This window comes from Xyrauchen texanus, chromosome 42 (assembly GCF_025860055.1).
Source record: "Xyrauchen texanus isolate HMW12.3.18 chromosome 42, RBS_HiC_50CHRs, whole genome shotgun sequence".
Classification (NCBI taxonomy): Eukaryota; Metazoa; Chordata; class Actinopteri; order Cypriniformes; family Catostomidae; genus Xyrauchen; species Xyrauchen texanus.
In genome coordinates, this window is record NC_068317.1 from 4,804,449 (window position 1) to 4,825,597 (window position 21,149).

At 36.9% G+C, this 21,149-nt stretch overlaps 1 protein-coding gene across 1 annotated transcript in view; it reads left to right on the forward strand.

Annotated features, from left to right (window-relative positions):
- Window positions 1-21,149, forward strand: part of LOC127635092 (histone-lysine N-methyltransferase 2C-like) — a 226,414-nt gene that overhangs the window by 150,461 nt on the left and 54,804 nt on the right. Inside the window, exons 19-27 of the mRNA XM_052114873.1 lie at window positions 3,544-3,725; window positions 5,324-5,488; window positions 5,973-6,082; window positions 6,820-6,897; window positions 7,724-7,936; window positions 13,575-13,703; window positions 15,957-16,076; window positions 16,681-16,802; window positions 20,355-20,544. Coding sequence (XP_051970833.1) covers window positions 3,544-3,725; window positions 5,324-5,488; window positions 5,973-6,082; window positions 6,820-6,897; window positions 7,724-7,936; window positions 13,575-13,703; window positions 15,957-16,076; window positions 16,681-16,802; window positions 20,355-20,544 — 1,309 coding nt within the window. The remainder of the gene's footprint in view (window positions 1-3,543; window positions 3,726-5,323; window positions 5,489-5,972; window positions 6,083-6,819; window positions 6,898-7,723; window positions 7,937-13,574; window positions 13,704-15,956; window positions 16,077-16,680; window positions 16,803-20,354; window positions 20,545-21,149) is intronic.

Consider the following 21,149-nt stretch of genomic DNA (forward strand, 5'->3'; position numbering starts at 1 on the left):
AGGTCAGTGTGCGAGAGGACCTGGATGAAAGCAGCCTGAGGGTGATGTGTAAAATGTTAAGAGGATTATGACAAGCACTATAAAGACAGCAGTGATAGATGAAGAATGCATCTGAAGTAGAGTTCCTATTCCTCATTTAAAATGAGACCCATTTAAACAATAAGCCACAGGAGGCTGTGTATTAGTGATGCTACCAATGTTATTGTTTGAAACAGCTTTCCCAAACCCTCTCCCTGTGTACAGTTAGTTGGTCAAACAGATCATCCACACCTCATAGGTTAAGCCAGAAGTTGAATGTTGAACTGCTCAAACAAACAGTAATTTTTTTATAGCACCACAGTGTTGACATTTTTTCGATATTCAAGAAGCTTAATAAAGGATAATGTACAGTCAGACAGATTTTTATTGCAAAATAAACCCAGACAGGGTGATCAGAATCCCGACATGAAGCAGAAGACTCTTGTATCAACCGGAAGGGGTTTATTTTGTGGTAACATCTGGCTGAATGTACATTATCCTGCTTATTACATGTCTACTAACTAAATAAATGAACATAACAAAATTGAATTGCATTGAAATTATGTAATTATGGGAGAAGAAATAAATCACTGAACAGCTGAAATCAACCTCTGGTTTGCGTCAGAGTTTTGTTGATTTTTATTTTTGCTTCTTATTACAAGACAAATTGCCATATAAATAAATAAATACACATGAAACAATGATTTGAGTTGAAATAATTTTATTAGCTTACGTGTAGCACAGTGATCCGAGAAAGAGGAACGATGGCTCGCAAGTCTGATACGTGGTTGTGTGGTTGTTACTGAGAAATTTTAGACCTCTAGGTGGCACCATTGACCAATCAAAAATTTTTATTCTAGAGAGCCGTGTAATACATGCTTTTATAAAATGGTTCAAACGGCAGGATGTTAAAAGACAGAAATGTTCAATGAATAAATGAAAATAGTTTATTAGCGCAATGAAAAATTGTTCTGCCATGTAATATAGTTTATTAGCCTAACAATTGACTGTGCGGTTACCAAACAAGGTAGGAACTTTTTTAATTACTATAGAAATTCACCTATGTGTTTATATTCACAGGTGTGTGTGTGTGTGTGTGTGTGTGTGTGTGTGTGTGTGTGTGTGTGTGTGTGTGTGTGTGTGTGTGTGTGTGTGAGTGTGAGTGTGATCCGATCAGATTTTAGAGTTGGTACTATCCACTTCATAAGTAGTTCAACTACATTTTGTTTGTTATTTTAAGTTATGTTTTTTATGACAAATGTCACAGCCAGGTGCTGTGCACATTTAAGTGCCTGTGAATGAGCTGTCTTCCTTCCCTTTGAATGAGATTCATTTATCCACGGATCTGTGCAAGCAGCTGACTGTATTCCCAAAACATGCCAATCACAGCTGCTCTGCCAGACCCAATATATAACACATCATGTACATAATAATGGAAAGTTCCACAAATTGCATGTTTGCTTTTTGCTCCTGTTCTCGGTTTGTCAAGCTTTTTTCCTCTGGGATTTCATAAACATTTCCATAGAAGAGTTGTAAGCCATGAACTAAACCAACCATCTCTGATGTGAATCACAGCATTACAAACTTTGATTTGAAGTAAAAAAATAAAATAAAAAATTAAATAAAATAAAAAGGATTTTAAAATTGGAGGAAAAGAAAAAGGTACATGACTGTGTAAGGTTTATAAGTAATTCCCAGTTGAAAAAATAACTTGTGATTTTTTTTTTAAGGGATAGTTCTCCCAAAAGTGAAAATTCTCTCATCATTTACTCACCCTCATGCCATCCCAGATGTGTATGACTTTCTTTTACTCTGCTGAAATGTTTTGAAGATTGTTTGAACAGCTCTGTAGGTTGTCATAATGCAATTTAATGGGTTCCAAATTTTGAAGCAAAAAAAACAACAACAAATAAAGGCAGCATAAAATTTATTCATAAGACTCCAGTGGCTAAATCCATGTCTTTAGAAGTGATTTAATAAGTGTGGTTGATTTGTACAGTCAATCTCTACTTTCAGTTTCACATTCTTCTTTTGTATTTGGTGATTCACATTCTCCTTGCATATTGACACCTACTGGGTGGGGAGAAGAATTCATAGTGAAAAAAAGGGCTTAAATATTGATCTGTTTCTCACCAACACCTGTTCTTCACTTCTGAAGAAATTGATTTAACCACTGGAGTCTTATGGATTACTTTTATGCTGCCTTTATGTACTTTTTGGAACTTGTGAATTTACAGAGTTGAAATATTCTTCTAAAAATCTTCAGTTGTGTTCTGCTGAAGAAAAAATATCAAACACATCTGGGATGGCATGAGGGTGAGTAAATGATGAAAGAATTTTCATTTTTGAGTGAACTAACCCTTTAATTCCAAAACCAGACTGTTATGATCTACTGTGTAAGTTTGGGGCAGCACTACCTGTTTGCCTGAACAGTGGCAGATGAGGGGAGTGTTTTCGAACACCTGTTTGGAAACTTTCATTAGGACCTGAGCACCGATGGTGCGAGGAACCTATTGTTCTTCTAGGAGTTTATTATTTTTTCCCGAAAGAAATCGCATTTTTGAGGGCCTAAACATACTCAAACTCATGAAACTTTAAACACGCATCAGAAGTGGTGAAAATGTACATCTGATGTGGGTTTTAGATTTAGTTGTGGCAAAATGGCTCAATAGCGGCACCTACAAACTTTCAAGGATGTGCGCTTTACGCTACATTTCACCTACATGTACGAAAATCGGTACACATGTGTAACTTGACAATACCAAAAAAAAAAGTATCTTGGACCCATGATGGTCTGACTAATTTCGATGTTTGGCCATGAAACAGGAAGTTGTTATAACTCATACGTACAATGTCCAATCTGCTCCAAACTTCTCATGTTTGATAATGGTCCCGGCCTAAATACATCTACATGCCAATATTCAGTTATAGTCATAGCGCCACCAACTGGAAACAGGAAATGACATGCTGTGATACACTCTTAACAACATTTAAGTGCTAAAAAATGCAAAAAAATATTGGAGTGACATTCCCCTGGCAGAGCAGCCCCAACGTGCACCAGGGTGCGAGGGCCTGTTCATCGCTGCTTGCAGCTTTAATTATTATTATTACTTTAATTCTGTGCAGAAATCACTTACAGCTGCTTTAAATTTGTGCACTGATGGGCATTTTTTACTTAATGAATGAGAGAATCATGTTCAAATTGCTGGTTGATAGATGTCCATTAGATTGATATTGGTCAAACGGTTATCTACCCCAGTGGAATATAAACTCTGAGCAGCTGGTTGTGCGAGTGTTTCTGTCAAGACTGGTGCTGTTTGATTGATTTATCACCGGCCACATAAATTGATCTGTAAATGCCTACAGATCCTGACAAATACTTCTGAGCCCAGAGATGTCTCACTGCACACACATGTTCTCATTGTTGCTCTGATCCCTCTGGATTAATTCCTGCTCAATAAATAACCCTCTCACCCTTCAGTGTCTGACCCGTGACCTCTGACCTCAGCTGTGTGTGTGTTTCAGATCACTAAGGTGGTGTTGAGTAAGGGCTGGCGCTGTCTGGAGTGTACGGTGTGTGAGGCATGCGGGCAGGCCACTGATCCCGGCCGTTTACTGCTCTGTGATGACTGTGATATCAGCTATCACACATACTGCCTCGACCCACCACTGCAGAATGTACCTAAAGGAAGCTGGAAGTGCAAGTGGTATGCACACACACACACACACACACAAACACGTAAACATTATTTACTAAATTAATGATTTGTTTTTATAAGTGAAGACATGCTAAATTTCCCCAAAGGAAAATTTGGTCAGATTTACTAACAAAGAATAGTTACTATGTCACAACAGTATGTGTACACACAAACTCACATACAAACATACATACATGAACACATCCCAAAAAAAATAGTGTAATAATAAATCCTCAACAGTCCTGAAACAGGCTTACTTTATGCAAAATACTGCTTCTTATTTTATTTTTATTTTTTAAAGGTCATATAAGACCTGAACATTTCTTGACAGTTTTCTTGAGATTCACACATCTGTCCCAGTTTCTTGCCTTTCTCTGTTATTTTCATATCTCTCTATGTTCCCTTTATCATTTTTTCTGTCTTGCTCTATCCTTCTCAAACTCTCATGAACTTTAGTAGCTGTTTTCAAACAAGATAGAAAGGGATTTCCCACATATTTGCTGTAGTGTCACATGTAATCCCCAATCAAACAGTGCTTGGTTTGCATTGCATTGTGCCACATTCAGTCTGAGCTTTTTCTTGGATTGGAGCCATTGAAATATGTATTTTTAGGGCAGAGTAGTCAATGCTGAGCTACAAGCAAACGAGAGGTGTGTCTATTTATAGAAGGCCCGCATCATACTTGTGAGTGGATTGATCAAGGCATTTATGATTTAAAGAGTGTGTGTGTGTTACCTGGATTAAGTGAGTATATATATATCAGTTTGAGAGAAGCTACAATCCATTCATAATTTAAAGTATAATTAAAGGGATAGTTCACTCAAAAATGTAAATTCTCTCACAATTTACGCACATCATGCCATCCCAGATGTGTTTGACTTTTTTTTTTATTCTTCAGCTAAACACAAATGAAGAATTTTAGAAGTATATCTTGCTCTGTTGGTTCATACAATACAAGTGAATGATGACCAGAACTTTGAACCTCCAAAAAAGCACATAAAGGGCAGCATAAACGTAATCGATTAGACTCCTGTTTTTTTTTCCCTTATCTTCAGAAGCTGTATAACAGGTGTTGTCCTTTTTACTGTTAATATAAATTTCATATAGAATGTGAATCACCAAAAAGAACAAAAGAAGAATGTGAAATTGGAGATTTGTAGTAAAAAATGACTTAAAAATGTTTCTGATTCTCACCAACACCTATCATATTGCTTCTAAAGACATGGATTTAACCACTGGAGTCTTATGGATCACTTTTATGCTGCCTTTATGTGCTTTTTGGAGCTTAAAAGTTCTGGTCATCATTCACTTATATTGTATTGACCAACAGAGCTAAAGCAATGCAGGTGAATCAGTGAATCATTTGCATGAATCATTATTTCAATACATTGTGGAAAAAATAACCACAGTGTAACATTTTGTCTAGTTGCACAACAAATATTTGGAAAAATTAGCTTTTTACTGAAAAGCTTCTCTGGGTTGAAATGAGCCGAGCAGTTGGCATGCTACTAAATCATTATTATGTTCGTAGCACTGTTCCTTTAAGTTAGTTACTTTCCAACACAAGTAATTATAAGTGTGTAACAGGATTTTCTTTTCTCCTTCAGGTGTGTGTTGTGCATTCAGTGTGGATCAACGTCGCCCGGCCTGCGCTGTGAGTGGCAGAATAACTACACACAGTGCGGCCCATGCGCAAGTCTCATCGTGTGTCCGGTGTGTACAAGTAGCTACAGAGAGAAAGAGCTCATCTTACAGTGCCGGCAGTGTGACAGGTGGGAAGCACTCCCGTCACACCGGATAGAATCATGAGAAATATCACAGCAGTACACATAAATACATAAACAAATTGATATTTGACTAATATTGTATTTATGGACTTTTTATCAACAAAGATTTTAGATTAAAATGTATCTAAATATATAGGAGAAAGTGTATGTCTTTAATCCTGTAACTGATCACCAATTTTGAATCACCTTAGTTAGGTCATTTGAAATGTTGCTATATATATATATAGTTAATAAATACTAATTTTCCGGTCATAAAAGCTGCCTGCATAATAATCATGCAAGAAGTTATAAGATTTGTTGTTTGGACATTAACTTCCCAAAAGTATTTCAACTACCCAAGTGCAGCTTTTGATGAAGAAATTAAGGATGTAGACCCTTTGATATTTACTTTTGTTGTGACTGGTTTCATTGGCTGACTGGTTGTGATTGTAGCCCATTCATGATGTGTTTGATATTGATCGGCGTGCAGGTGGGTTCATGCCGTATGTCAGGGGCTGAACTCTGATGAAGAGGTGGAGAGCGCAGCTGATGATGGTTTTGACTGCTCCCTATGTAGAATGCATACCACGTCCACACCAGGTAACACTTAAGTTCAGAAAACTTTCAAACATTTTTTACACCAAACTCTGATGTAAAATGGACTCCGATCTTTACCAAAGCTATAGTGCTTTGTTCACACTGCCAGTCCAATCAGCTTTTAACACTAAAGAGCTATAGACATGGCTGTGCATTGTGTTTGATGAGTCACACATTACTTTCTGAAATCCTGTAAGTACATTCAGACTGAAATGCAAATCCAAAAACAATTTTATTGGATTTCAAACCCCACATGAATGTGGTTTGTGAAACTGTATTTCTTTAAGGTTTTTGTTTTAGTTTAGTTTTTGCTGCTCAAACTACTTATAACTGAACACATTTGGAGTTGGATGCTCCAAAAAAATCAGATTCTTCCTGCATGCATGAGCAAAATGTAGTGTGAAACAGTGTAATCTCTGGTGAGCATTTTAGTAATAGAGCTGTAAAAAGTTGAGTTCTGTATGATATATGTTTTCTTCAACAGATGGGCACTAGAGTATTTTGCTCTATGAAACTTTGTTTCAGCTAAATGTGCTTTTTAAAAAAAAACAAAAAAAAAAAACAGATGGGCTGAATATTAAGTCGAGCTGCAACCTGTTCATGTGCATCAAGCAGCAGTTAATGTAATCTGCCTTTAATGTGTCCAAACTGTCCACATATCAATAAATAACTGTGTAAATGACTGTGCATATGTAATGATAACCCTACATCAGTCCTGTTTCCTCCTCTTTGTGTTACAGGTGGCACAGTGGCAAAGATCACAGACATCAGCGAACCTCCTTTACTAGCACAAATTCAAACAAAAGTCAAGGAAAATGGTATTTATGATTTACTTTTCGCACTAGACAGACTCATTGCCATGGAGCGGTTGTGTAGCTCACAGGGTTTTGTGCCATCAGAATTGAATTGAGAATGCCTTTTAAATTCAGATTCAGGGCTCACTTTATTTTAGGTGTCTGACTACAATGTAATTAAAAATAATGATCAAATTTACAGTAGATTCATATTTTTTATGTCAATATTTTTTTTTAATAATAATGTGGTTGATTGTGGGGGAAAAATGGTGGTATGGCCTTTTGTTGTGACTGTTGAATTTATTTGAATTGCAATGGACTTTATTACAGTAAGAGTTACAGTAGCGCCATCTTACATTTTTGATGGAAATGACAACAAGGCTGTGAGGTGTAGACGTCCAGTCTCTTTAATAAGCTTTACTGGTTTTTTTTGTTGTTTTTTTTTTAAGTGTTTTGGGTAATTTCCCTGTGTGAAATATTGAGAGAAAAAAAAATTATATTAATTTCCGTAGTCAAAAAAGTGAGAATGATATGTGGTCCACAAGCTTTGTACTGCTTTATACTGTGGAGGCCATTAAAGAGACGGTAATTCAATCCCTCACAGACTTGTTTTCATTCACGTCAAAAATCAAATATTGCATTACTATGAATAATGTCTATTCAGTTAACTCCTATTCTTGTCACTCCAATTAAAATTCCATTTCAACATCCTGTGGGTCATGGCCAATTCAGTACAAAGATTTCAATTCTGAGTTTTGCCCAATCCTGAGTACTTCTGAAACTACAGTGACAGATTTGATATCGGAGGGACTCTTGCGGTCATTAACGCTGTGTGTGTGTGCTTTGTCAGACTTCCAGAGGACGTACACTCAGGACGGAGTGTGTCTCACTGAATCCGGCTTGTGTCAGCTGCAGAGTCTGTGTGTGCAGACGGCCCGCCGCAGACGACCCAAACCCAAACTCAAGCTGAAGATCATTAATCAGAACAGTGTGGCTGTACTGCAGACGCCCCCCGACCCACAGTCTGAGCTCTTCAGAGACGGAGATGTGGATGACAACAGAGGTAAAGATTCTTGTGTGTTTGTGGTTATTTCACACAAAAATAAAATTTTTCATAATTTACCCACCCTCAGTTTAGCAGAATGACATCCTCAGCCAACATACACTTTAATTGCATCTTTTTTTTTTCCTATACGAAAGTGAATGGTTATTGAGGTTGTCATTCTGCCAAATGTCTCCTTTTGTGTTCCACAGAGGAAAGACTGTCATAAGGGTTTGGAATGACAAGAGTGTGAGTAAATGATGACCGATTTTAAATTTTTGGGTGAACTATCCCTTTAAGACAAACTCCAATTAACACTTTATGTACTGGTTGTACTGTTTTGATGAGACTGATAATATTTGACCATTGTGAGAATCATCCACATTAGTTAACTGTGCTTGCCCAAGAACATAATTTTTTTTTCCACTGGGCCTGTCAATGGACAATGGGTGGTTGATGTGTTGTTATGCGTGTAGTATTTGTGACATCATATTAATTGACAACATGAAATATTTGTGTTTTTGAAAAATGACATGTCACACCACAAGACCATTTAAAATGAACTATTAAAAGGTAAAAGGTGAAATGTGAAATGGTCAAGAAACATGAGATGAGTTATGATTTACAATACCTAAGATATTATCCCTCTGGGGTCGACGGATGCGTCCTGATGGATATTTTAGTCATTACAGTTGAAATTTGAAATATGTCCTAATAGGCACGTTTTAGTTACATTTAAATGCTGTTTCAGCTAAATCAGTTATTTAAATTGTATGCTGTATAATTGTTACGTTCCCGTGTTGTCTGCCCCGTGTTTTCTGTTTCACTCTCCACTGATCACGTTCCATATCACGTTTTCCTTGTTGTCCGCCCCGTGTTTCATTGTCCTTTTATAAACTACATTTCCCACAATTCCCGACCTCCCTCACTGCCTGCACTCATCATTGTTCTCACCTGTGTCTCGTTTAGTCTTCATTGTGTCTGTGTATTTAACCCTGTTTGTTTCTCCATTCCCCTGTCGGTCCTTGATGTATGTGGATGCCTGTTTCCCGTCGATGTTACCCCGTCTGTTAACTCTTCCGTGTTTTTGTTTCCCATCGTGGATGTTTTCTTTGTTCGTGTGTTTTCGTGTTGCCCTGTTATTCCAATAAAGTATCGCTGCGTTTAGATCCTCGCCCCTCGTCTGTCTTCATGCTCATCATAAAAATAATATAAATATGATATAAAAATAATATGAATGTTTAGATTATATTTTATCTAGTGTTTATGCTGCCTCATTATCATCAACAAAGCTTGTGCTTGCAAATATGTGTTCAGGTTAAATGAGTAAAATGCACTTTAAATATGCCCATATTAGAAAATCAGCATATTATAATGATTTCTGAAGGATCATGTGACACTGAAGACTGCAGTAATGATGCTGAAAATTCAGCTTTGATCACAAATTCATTTTACAATATATTCAAAAAGAAAACTGTTCTTTTAAATTGTAAAAAGAGTTCACAATATCAATGTTGTTTCTGTATTTTGGATCAAATAAATCCAGTCTTGGTGAGCAGAAGAGACTTCTTTTAACGGTAGTGTAGGTCTAAAATTAAGTCGAGTCTTTATGTAAAGAAAATATATAGTCAGATTACTTCTTTTAATTTAAAACTTGATTTTGATCATTACGTCTCCTCACATTCATTCTCTTTCTGTCACATTCCTCATTGATAGGCCCAGAGGAGTGGTCTTTTGTATCCTCAGGTGTGAATTACAATCAATATTCATGGTAGTTCACGCCTCCTCGCATTTGAACTTTCTATCACTAAAAGTGTCTTACAAAAGGTCAATTACTATATTGTTTTGTATGAATGAGTGATTAGGATGGTTTTCACATCATTTTGTAGCAAAAACTCTAGGCTACAAGATCCAGTTCTGAAAAGTCTTGTGGACAAATGTTTAGTATGTATTTAGTATTTTAGTGACTTAAAATGTTTGTTTTTTCAAAAACTATGCATAAACATTATTTTCTCAAAAATACAAACATGTTCACACATGTTGCTCACAGATTATTGTAGCCCAGTTTGTGCTGAATAGTGTTATCAGACTTTAGCCATTAATGTGTTTTTAAGCAACTGAATGTCAAGGCATGTCAAGGCATGTCAAAACTTCTCCAGGGCCCAAAACACCCTCAGACCCCAGAGGGTTAAAGGAACAGTTCATCCAAAAATTAAAATTCTCTCATCATTTACTCACCCTCATGCCATCCCAGATGTGTATGACTTTCTTTCTTCTGCAGAATGCAAATTAAGATTTATAGAAGAATAATTTATAAATTAATGCATATCAAATGTTAGATTCTCAGTAGTACAAATGTACAATTATTAGTCATTTATTACTCTCTGTAATTTCTGATACTGAATAGTGTTAACAACTTTCCTTTATACATATGTAAATTTGAAACTAAAATCTATTTTTTTCTAATCTTTTCTAAATCTAAAATAAATAAGTTGATGGACATGGTATATATCAACTGCACATTTTCTGCAACTGTATGCTATGTTTCATTTGCTGACATTAAATGAAGTCCCAAAAGAAACGCTAAACAAAATTGTAATACGTTTTCAAACTGTTGAACACTCCCCCATCTGGTTGGCCAAATGATGGCCCCAAAAAAGATGGCCCCGCCCCTAACTCACACCAAGACAATTTTATTTTTGTTACAAAACAAACATATCAGTAAATACACTTTTAGTGTTGGAAGTGTTTAAGCATTGGCATTATATTGGCCTCTCTTCTTTTTGTATATCTGCATCATCCATTGAAAAACACATATTTGTGAACTACTACTTTCCCACTAGATTTAGTTTTCAAGGACTATTTCTGAATCAAACTAATTTAGTTTATAAACGTCTTCAGCTTTGACATTATTGTGCTCCACTTGACTTTGACAGTGATGGTGAATTGGTGGTGACAGTCAATGAAAGCTGATCAGAACAGAGTCAGAGAGAGAATGGCAGAATAGAGTGTGTAAAGAGGAAAATGACTTGCATTCACTGTGTGTTGAGAATGTGGAGAGGATCTGTCACTTGCCTTCAATGCTTCGTTTTCTGTTGCGATGCATTATAAGACCGTTGTAATTGTTTGTATTTAACAGTATTAGAACACATTATAAGATCAAATCACAAATAGGGTACACATTGATTTCCCATTACTTCTGTTGCAAGGAAGGCACAAATCCAATGTTCTTTAGAGACTATTAGATATATTAAATAAACTATTACATATTCCTTAAAAAGAACGTGATGAAAAGTAGTGATTTTGGTCTGTATCATCACAGAGGTTTTGAGATTTTTAACTATATCCATCAATTAATATAATTTAACAGAATTTTGAGATGCAATCTGTTGAATTGTGTTGAATTCATTGTTCAGCTCATTAATTACAAACTTATACTATTGCAAGCCCTTTTGACATTTAATCATGTGCAGGATATGAATTATTGTAAAATATTATTATAAAAAAATTATGTCATTACTCACGTAAATACCCTTTCTTAAAATCAAAAATGGAATTTCAACTAGTGAAAAACATTATTACTGCTAATAATGCATTTTAACAATGATCACAATGATTTGTCATTCACTTTTGTTCATGCACACAGTGAATGGGCACGTCTGGACCACATGTCTCCTTTTGCTGAATTTCGTTTTTTGTTTTTACATTGGTTTTTAAACTAGCGGTTTGCTTCATAATCAAAGTGCATACTTATGTTCTACTACAAAGAGAGAAAAATAATTTTCAGGCAACATTAAGTGGTGTAATTCAGAAAATGTACTCTGATTAAGCATTTCGACTTTGGTTTCATGATTTCGTTCCAATTTGTTTGTTTTCAATTTTCGTTTTCATCCTGGAACCGTTTTTATTCCCTGATCTGTAATGTTGATTTCAGATATGTGTGATGTGATTCTATCTAGTAAGAATATCTTTATCTTTAATTACTCTTCAAATTATTGATAACTGAAATCCATTTCCAGATATCTGAAATACTGAATCTAACATATTCAAAATATAATTTAATTGTTGACATCAGGAATGGACATGTGTACTAGTAACAATGTAATTATTGAACAAAATGTATCATCTTTACTAGTGAAAGGTACATACAATTTTAATAGTCAAAATGCAGTTACAGATATAAGTCATTTGATATGTTTAGTTTTTTAATAGTTGAAATTAAATATTTTATATCAAGAATGGGTATTTGACATCATTTATTAAATTATTATTCTTTTTGCCAGAGCTGTCGATTTAGCGCATTCATTTAGTGTGATTTAATTATATAAAAAATAACACTTTTTAAAAAAGAATTTTTTTGTGTCGACTGCATTTGTCAATCTCAACCACAGAACCCTGTTAACCAAGTTCTTGTAAGATCAAACAAACATTTTCTTTAAATTATGAGACATACAGTATATGTTTATCAATGACTACAAATCAACATTTGGTCTCTTAGGCTAAGGGCCCAAACATACTTCACGCAATTACACAAACACAGGCGCGAGCACTTTGCCGATACATGGATACTTGATGTGCGCTCTTGCGTTGCTCTGGTGGTTACAAACCTCGAACCACAAGGGGGCAAAAAAGTTTTTTAGGCACCCCGAAACCAGATGTGGAGGAGTCAACATATCGTTAGTTGAGTGTGTACTTTTGTATTTGCTGAAATGATGACAAAAATAAGTTTGCATATTCTAACTTGTTCTGCAAGACTCTCAAATTGCTGCTCCGCCATGACAGTCGTTGATTGAAAAAATAAAATCTAATGTTGCGCCCCTTGAAGTAACGCTGAGAATAAAGTGAAAAATTACCTCAGGTTATGAATTGCACTCTGACACATTTCACAACGCAACGAAATTGAGTTTGCGTAGCGAGATGCGTCTGCATTCACAAACTTGCGTAGAGTGTGTTTTGGCCTGAAATCTTCTACCCTGTTACCCATTCAGATAATTATTTATTTATTTGTTTGTTTTTTTCCAATTTTAATTTATAGTCATTTAATAATTGCATTTAATTTTTCATGTTTATTTTTATTGCTAGAAAATAATCAAATGACAAAATCGAGAATTTTAAACTGCATTTATGTTCCACATTTTGGTCCCAGGGTTGAGCAAATTGCAAGAAATGATTTAGTTTGATCTCCAGATGATGTCTGGAGTCTAAACACCATTTACCTGAACTTTGTTGAAAAAGAAAAGTGTGACTTCATCATGTTCCTTGTCCATGGAAAGTCCCATGCATTTTTCAAAACAATCCTCTGCTGTCACTTGAGTGCACCCAATCTCTCAAACTTCATATCTTTGTGTGATTTTTGAACAAATGGCATTGCACACCGATGTGAGTTCTATTGTTTTTAGAGGTGATTATTAATGTCATCTGTTGAACCACATGCTCTTGTGAGTAATGCAAGCTGTTCTTGTGTCTGTAGGCACACATCTGTAATTTAGATTAGTGATTCTCAACTGATGGGTCACAACCTAAAAATGCACTGCTCATCTGGTCTGATAGGTTCACATAGAGCAGGGGAAAACAATGCTAAAGCAAATAATAAAATGTGTGTGTGTAGTTAGTAGTAATCAGCATCTACAATGCTTTTTGTTATTTGACCACATTGCAGAGGGCGACCCGATGGACTGTGATGTGAAATCTGACTCCAGCCCGGAGCGTGAGCCCGGCGATGACCTCCTGAAGGGGGCTGATGGCGGCAACAGCGACAAGAAGAGGAAGAGGAAGCCGTACAGACCGGGTGAGAGAGCTAGAGAGAAAGGTGCACTTATCGGAAAGGACAGCTTCACTGGACTGTGAAATACTGTGCCTGCAAATTCTGGCCCTTAAATAGCATCCCACGGTGCTTTGCTCTTTATAGCTCCTAGCCGGGGAGAACTCCGGAAAGAACATTCTCTCTCTGAAGAAAATAATCTCTTTAAAGAAATGCCGCCCATTTCATTTTTCTGAAAACACATGTAGTCGTGGATGTATTGTCACTGCTATTTGGCCGCGTCACCACTGGATTTGTGCATTTCACATTTTCTTGAGGAAAAGTACAAATCTATATTCATTTTGATTTTAAAGACCCCTTTGTGCATGTGCCACGTTTTATTTTTAGGTAGATGAATTTTGTTTAATGAATTGTGGTCCTGATATTTGTTATCTTAAATGGAATATTCCGGGTTCAGTACAAGTATAGCTCAGTCAACAGTATTTGTGGGATAATGTTGATTACCGCAAAAAAATATTTTGACTCGTCTACAGTGAGGCACTTATAATGGAAGTGAATGGGGCCACTTTTTAGAGGGCTTAAAAGCAGAAATGTAAAGTTTATAATTGTATTTCTCCATTGTAAGTGCCTCACTGCAGCTTTGATTTTTGTCATTGTCTTTTATTGTCTTTTTTTTTTTTTTTAAGTAAAGGAGGGATGAGTGAAAATAATTTTTTGAGTTAATCAAATTTCTTCTGATTCCGGAATATTCCTTTCACTCACTTTCCTAACATTTATCCCATGGTGTCACAGAGTCCCCTTTTCTAATATGTCTTCTACATTTGGCCCGATTTCTTTACGTCTTCTGGGGTGAGGTTCATGGTCCGCAAATCTTCTGCAACGCTGTCCAGCCACTACTTCTTCAGTCTTCCACGTGGTCGGCGGCCTACTGGGTCAAAACGGAGGGCCGTTCTTGCCACAGAGTTCTCATTGCCACACATAACATGACCATACCATCGCAGGTGTGCTTCCCTCGTCTTCTCCGCAATCGGGGCGACTCCAATTCTTCGTCGGATGTCCTCGTACTTTACATGGTCAATGTGGGTTAAACCGAGTGTCCACCGGAGAATCTTCATCTCCATGGTGTGGAGGACTTGCTCGTGCTTCTTTGTTGTGGGCCAGCACTCTGCCCTATAGAGGTTTACTGGACGCACTACAGTAGCTTATACATTTTCGCCTTGGGGTATTCGGGGATCTTCTTATCGCAGAGGACCACGATGAACTGTGTCCACATGCACCATGCAGCGATGATTGTTGCCCAGGCATCAAGAATGGTGTCGCCATCTGATGCGACCAGGGACTTGAGGTATTTGAACTGCGTCATCTTCAAATCCTGTCCAATACTGATGGTGCCATTGTTTTGGGGGCTGCACTCCAAGTACTCTGTCTTTTAGACGGTGAGCCTTTTTCCGTTCTCACTAAGCCGATCTTTCCAAATCTGCGCATGGTGATGAAGCACAGGGCGGGTTTCTTATGAAATTTGCATATAGGAGTGTCCAGCGGAGTGGTGATTGCAGGTCAGCCATCACCGTATCTATGCAAAGGATGAACAGTAGGGGTGAGAGGGCTGATCCATGGTGGACACCAACCGTGCTGGTGAAATCCCAGCTGGACATCGAACCACACTTGTGACTTTATGGTAAAGAAGTTGGGCCAAATCTCACATACATTTCAGGGACACCATGGGATCGCAGCGCTCGCCAGATGTGGTCATGTGGGACTCGATCAAAAGCATTTTCCAGTTCTAGAAATGCCTTGTTCTTCTCCCGATGCTTCTCCTGGAATATTCCTTTAAAACCTCTAAAATCTTTTGTTTGACTTCCTCTTCTGGAAATGTCGCAGGCTGTGCAGCAATATTCAGATGAACTGGAATCAGCATTTACTCTCCATAAATCAACTATAGTGTCTCTCCTGGTGCTCTTTGGTGTTTTTTTGTATCACTCTGTGTCCGTACGGTGGGCCGGGGTGGAGAAAGAGGTTTTTGGGTCAGACTCCGCCAATGTGGCACAACCAGAAATAGATTTACCTGAAATGGTTCCTCCAGGAGCAGGGCCAAGATGAATCACCTGATCCTGGCCCAATGCTTGTATGTCATCCTGAATTATGGAGATGAATGCCAAGATTTTACTGTCAGTGTCCCACATTATTAATTCCTGACTGCCTCCATTACCCATTTTAGGGGTCCAATCACTTGCACTATGTTAGCTGAAATTAGATTTTGGTTCCCCATCTTCCCTTCAGGTATTGGTGGGTTTATGGTGCGTCAGAGGAGCAAAGCAGGGCAGGGGAAAGGCAAGCGATCCCTTGGTCGGAAAGACTCCACAAGATCACTAATGGAGAACTTTGTGGGGAAGGAGGAAGGTAGGCTCTGGATTTATCAGGTTTTCAAATGGATTGTTCACCCAAAAATTAAAATTGTTACTATTCATCATCATGTCGTTCTAAACCTGTATGCTGTTTTTTCACCATGAGAAACACAAAGTGAGATTGTTTGAAGAATCTTTATGTAGCTCTTTTTTAACAACAGTTCATAGTGACCACATCTGTCAAGCAACAATAAAGACAAATATACAGTATCATGAAAGTAGTCCATACAACTTGTGCAATATAGTGCTAAACATTTGAATGAATGTGATAGCTTTAGGTGAGGTACAGACCAAAATTTAAGTTGGTATTCACTGATAATCTTTTCCTCCATAATTGTTTTCATCTTGTCTGCATTCACATCCAGAATAAAAAACAGGTGATGTTCTTTTTAAAGCTTGGCAAATGTGGTCATTATAAACTGCCACTGTATGGAGCAAGCTCCAAAAATATCTTCAAACATTTCCATTTTTGTTTTCCTCATAGCATACAGTTTTGGAACAACATGAAAGTGAGTAAACAATTACATCATTTAGCTCTTTTAGTGTATATTCACTGAGTTGTTGCATCTGTTTTAAAGTTCTGGTAATCTCATCACCAGGCTGGAATGAACCAGACACTCCTGTGGATGAGACTCCAGTGTCTGAACCTCTGGAGAAAGTCAAGAAGAGATACAGAAAGAAGAAAACAAAACTGGAGGAGGCATTTCCCTCATACCTACAGGTCAATGCCAACCATTATTCATTTCAATTGTGTTCATTTTAATATTTATGCATGCATTTATTTGCAAATAATTTGGTTCTCTACTTGGCATAATATGTAATTAAATTAATAAAAAAAAGATTTATCAATTGACAGCCATAGTCAGCCTACATGTTGACTTGTAATGTTTAATTTGCACATATAATGAAAGTATAATCTTGTATAAATAAAGTATAGTCTTGTGGCTATACTTCTGAAATACTGTGCATTTTATTGATTATTCTAATGAAATGTCTTACCCCATAGACCGCTGTAATTGAATTACTATAGCCACGATTTGGGCAATTCTCACGAAACCTTTCAGGAAAATGTCCTGGTCATGTTTAACCATAAATCAATATAATAATATTGATTATAATAATGTTATTTTTCGTAAAGAAAATTAAGCCTTATTATCAGGACACTCAAGCACATTTTACCCCACAATTATCATTACTGTAATGCATCCGGATGCTTTTACCATTCCCATTGTTTTCCATGGGGATTATCATTACATAACACAGTTATGTTTTTACTGATTTACAATAAAAAAAGATGTTGTTGTACAATGATTTTCTTAACTAAAAACTGTGAAAATGAAAGTCAATTCCAAGAGAGATTTACTTTGATAAATACTTACAACTTTAGAATTTATATAATATTTCATTTTTCTCATGTTGATGTAATGAGAATATCATACTGAGGATAATTTTTGCATCGCAGTAATGAGAATGGATGGACAAAAGGTGTGTACCTGTCATGAAAATAATATCTCTATATAAAATCCTAATGGCTTTAAAAAAATAGGCTTAATTTTTAGAAGAGTAAGAACACCATCCCAACTGTGAACCATGGGGGTGGCAGCATCATGTTGTCGGGGTAGAGGGACTGATGCACTTCATAAAATAGATGTCATCACGAGAAGATAAAATGATGTGGATATATTGAAGCAACATCTCAAGACATCAGTCAGTAAGTTAAATCTCGGTAGCAAATGGGTCTTCCAAATGGACAGTGAACAAAGGTATTGGAGTAGCCATCACAAAGCCCTGACCTCAATCTGACCTCAATTTTTGGGCAGAACTGAAAAAGCGTGTGTGATCAAGGTCTACAAATCTGACTCAGTTACAGCAGTTCTGTCTGGAGGAATGGGACAAAATTCAACAACTTATTGTGAGAAGCTTGTGGAAGACTACCCAAAACATTTGACCCAAGTTAAATAATTTAAAGGCAATGCTACCAAATACAAACAAAGTGTATGTAAACTTCTGACCCACTGGGAATGTGATGAAAGAAATAAAAGCTGAAATAAATTAATCTCTCTACTATTATTCTGACATTTCACATTCTTAAAATAAAGTAGTGATCCTAACTGACCTAAGACAGGGAATGTTTTCTATGATTAAATGTCAGGACTTGTGAAAAACTGAGTTTTAATGTATTTGGCTAAGGTTTATGTAAACTTCTGACTTAAACACTATATTTTCTTTATGTCTTGTGGCTATACTTTTGAACAGTGAGTATTTTAGCATTTATGGACTGGCACAATTCACTTCCGTTGTAAGTGCTGTACTGTAATTAAATGTAAAGCGATTAATGGAAAGGAGGAGGCGAGAACCCGTTTGAGAATATAAATAATATTTTAATTATGAACTTAACAAAAAGACAAACACACACACAGGTGTCGGACAGCTGCCCGTAAATCTCTCTCTCTCTCGCACTGCCGTCTCCAGTCGGCCTTTATCCCTGTCCATGTAGCATCACGACCCGGCCCCACCCTCCGCCCTGTCACATTAAGGTTTTTCCTTTTTTTTTATTATTATTATTTAACAAGTTACAAGTGAATTATTTTTTATTTTTGTAATCAACATAATGCTACAAATGCTTTACCCCGATTTAAGCTTAACTTGTACTGAACCAGGAATATTACTTTAAGCACAAATGATGTCAGAGTGACTCAACCTGTTATGAATGCACTATAAATCACTTTTGATAAAAACATCTGCTAATAACTTAATTATCAGGTTTGCCAGGATGTTTCTCCATGTCTGAGTGAATGTGTTTAATGTGGTGAATGAAATGATGTGGTCAGAGCTTGTAAAGAGCATCATGTGCAGTGATGCATTAAGAGTAACAGCTGTCACTTTAGCCCCTCCTGCTCGTCAAACCTGAAATTAGACTTAAAGGCCATCACCAGAGGAATGACTTGAATCAATTATTTAAATTGCTGCACATTAGGCTTTTAATGTTTTAACACAGTGGGGAGCAGATTTTCTGGTTTTCCATTCAACTCTATTTTAATATATGCACTTCAGAAATCAAATTTGTGTGTAACATAGTGGATGGGAACGCACAATGATTCACATTTTCTTTAGTACATTTTTTTAGAAAGGAGCTTCTAAAAAGCAAAACATGTTGATGGAAATCCTGCTATTGATAGTTTGGTACTGATAGATATTCTATGGTTCTACATGCTAAAGCAAGTTTATTGCACAGTGCCAACATTTTGACATTAAGAGCAAAACAAACAAACAAAAAAAAACAGAGAGAGAAAGCAAATTGAATGGAAACATGCAGGGATTGTGCCATGGACTATGACCTCTCCAGTAGTGTTGGGAAGTCCGATTCATTTGAGCAAATTGGTTTGTTTGGAGGGTTGGTTTCATTGAACTAATGAACTGAATAATCAGTTAAAAGTGTTTTTTTGCATTGCATGGCAGTTTTTGTTGTAAAATTGCTAATCACAGTAGTTTCACGATTAGGATGTGCAGTATATACTGTGTCAAATGTTGCTTATCGTTCCACCATTAAATGTAAAAAATTAAGAACATAATGAACAATAGTGTTGTCAATATACCAAAATATTATATGTTCATTAATAATTACCCTGATAATTCCTATTTGAAGCATTGTTCCCATTTCACACTTTTGTTCCTAAAAGTCATCCTTATGGGCCCAAACATACTTCACGAAAGAACTTAAATGCGGAGCGATTCGCCAACGCATGGCCGATGCATGGTCCCGTTGTGCATACTTGACGTGCACTCTTGCATTGCTCTGGTGGTTACAAACCTCAAACCACAAGGGGGCAAAAGAGTTTTTTAGACACCACGAAACCAGATGTGGAGGAGTCAACTTATCGACAGTGAGTGTGTGCTTTTGTATTTGCTGAAAAGATGACAGAAATATATGTTTGCATATTCTAACTTGTTCTGCAAGACTCTCATATGCTTCTCCGACAAGACGTTGATTGAAAAAATAAAATCCAGTGTAGCGCCCCTTGCAGTAACGCTGAGAATACAGGGAATACTTGCCTTAGGTTATGAATTGCACTCTGACACATTACACAACCCTTGAAATCGAGCTTGCGTAGCGAGATGTGTCTATATTAGGTTACCCTGGCATTAGAAAAAGGCTGCGATGGGGTTTCTAATGCAGCTGCTGAGGAGTGACAGTAAATGTGGCATCTTTTGGGCTTGCGCGTGATGTATTTCCAGAGGCTGTGTAATTATTTAGTGTTTGTGTGTGTTACAGGAGGCGTTCTTTGGGAAAGAACTGCTGGATAAAAGCAAGCAGAATAAGATTGCTCTGGAAACACGGCATGCTGGGGAAGAAGCCAGGCGTACAGACAGCAAATCGCAGAGCAGCAGCTTTCTGGACCAGTTATCTAACCCGCTTCGGTGTGCCACTGCAAATCCAGTCCCACCGAAAGCAAGGCCACTACGTATGTTCAGCTATACTTTAATGCAGCTCCTGTAGAAATTTGGCTGTCTTTCTATTTATCTACTATACATATATATACTGCCGGCCAAAATGTTGGAATAATGTACAGATTTTGCTGTTATGGAAATTGTTACTTTTATTCACCAAAGTGGCATTCAACTGATCACAATGTATAGTCAGGACATTAATAACATGAAAAATTACTATTACAATTTGATAAAAAATGTCATAACTTCTTAAACTAATTCAAAGAGTTCTCATCAAAAAAATCCTCCATGTGCAGCAATGACAGCTTTGCAGATCTTTGACATTCTAGCTGTCAGTTTGTCCAGATACTCTGGTGACATTTCACCCCACACTTCCTGTAGCACTTGCCATAGATGTGACTGTCTTGCCGTGCACTTCTCAAACACCTTACAGTCTAGCTGATCCCACAAAAGCTCAATGGGGTCAAGATCCATAACACTCTTTTCCAATGATCTGTTGTCCAATGTCTGTGTTTCTTTGCCCACTCTGACCTTTTCTTTTTGTTTTTCTGTTTCAAGTGTCTTTTTCTTTGTGATTCTTCCCATAAGGCCTGCACCCCTGAGTCTTCTCTTTACTGTT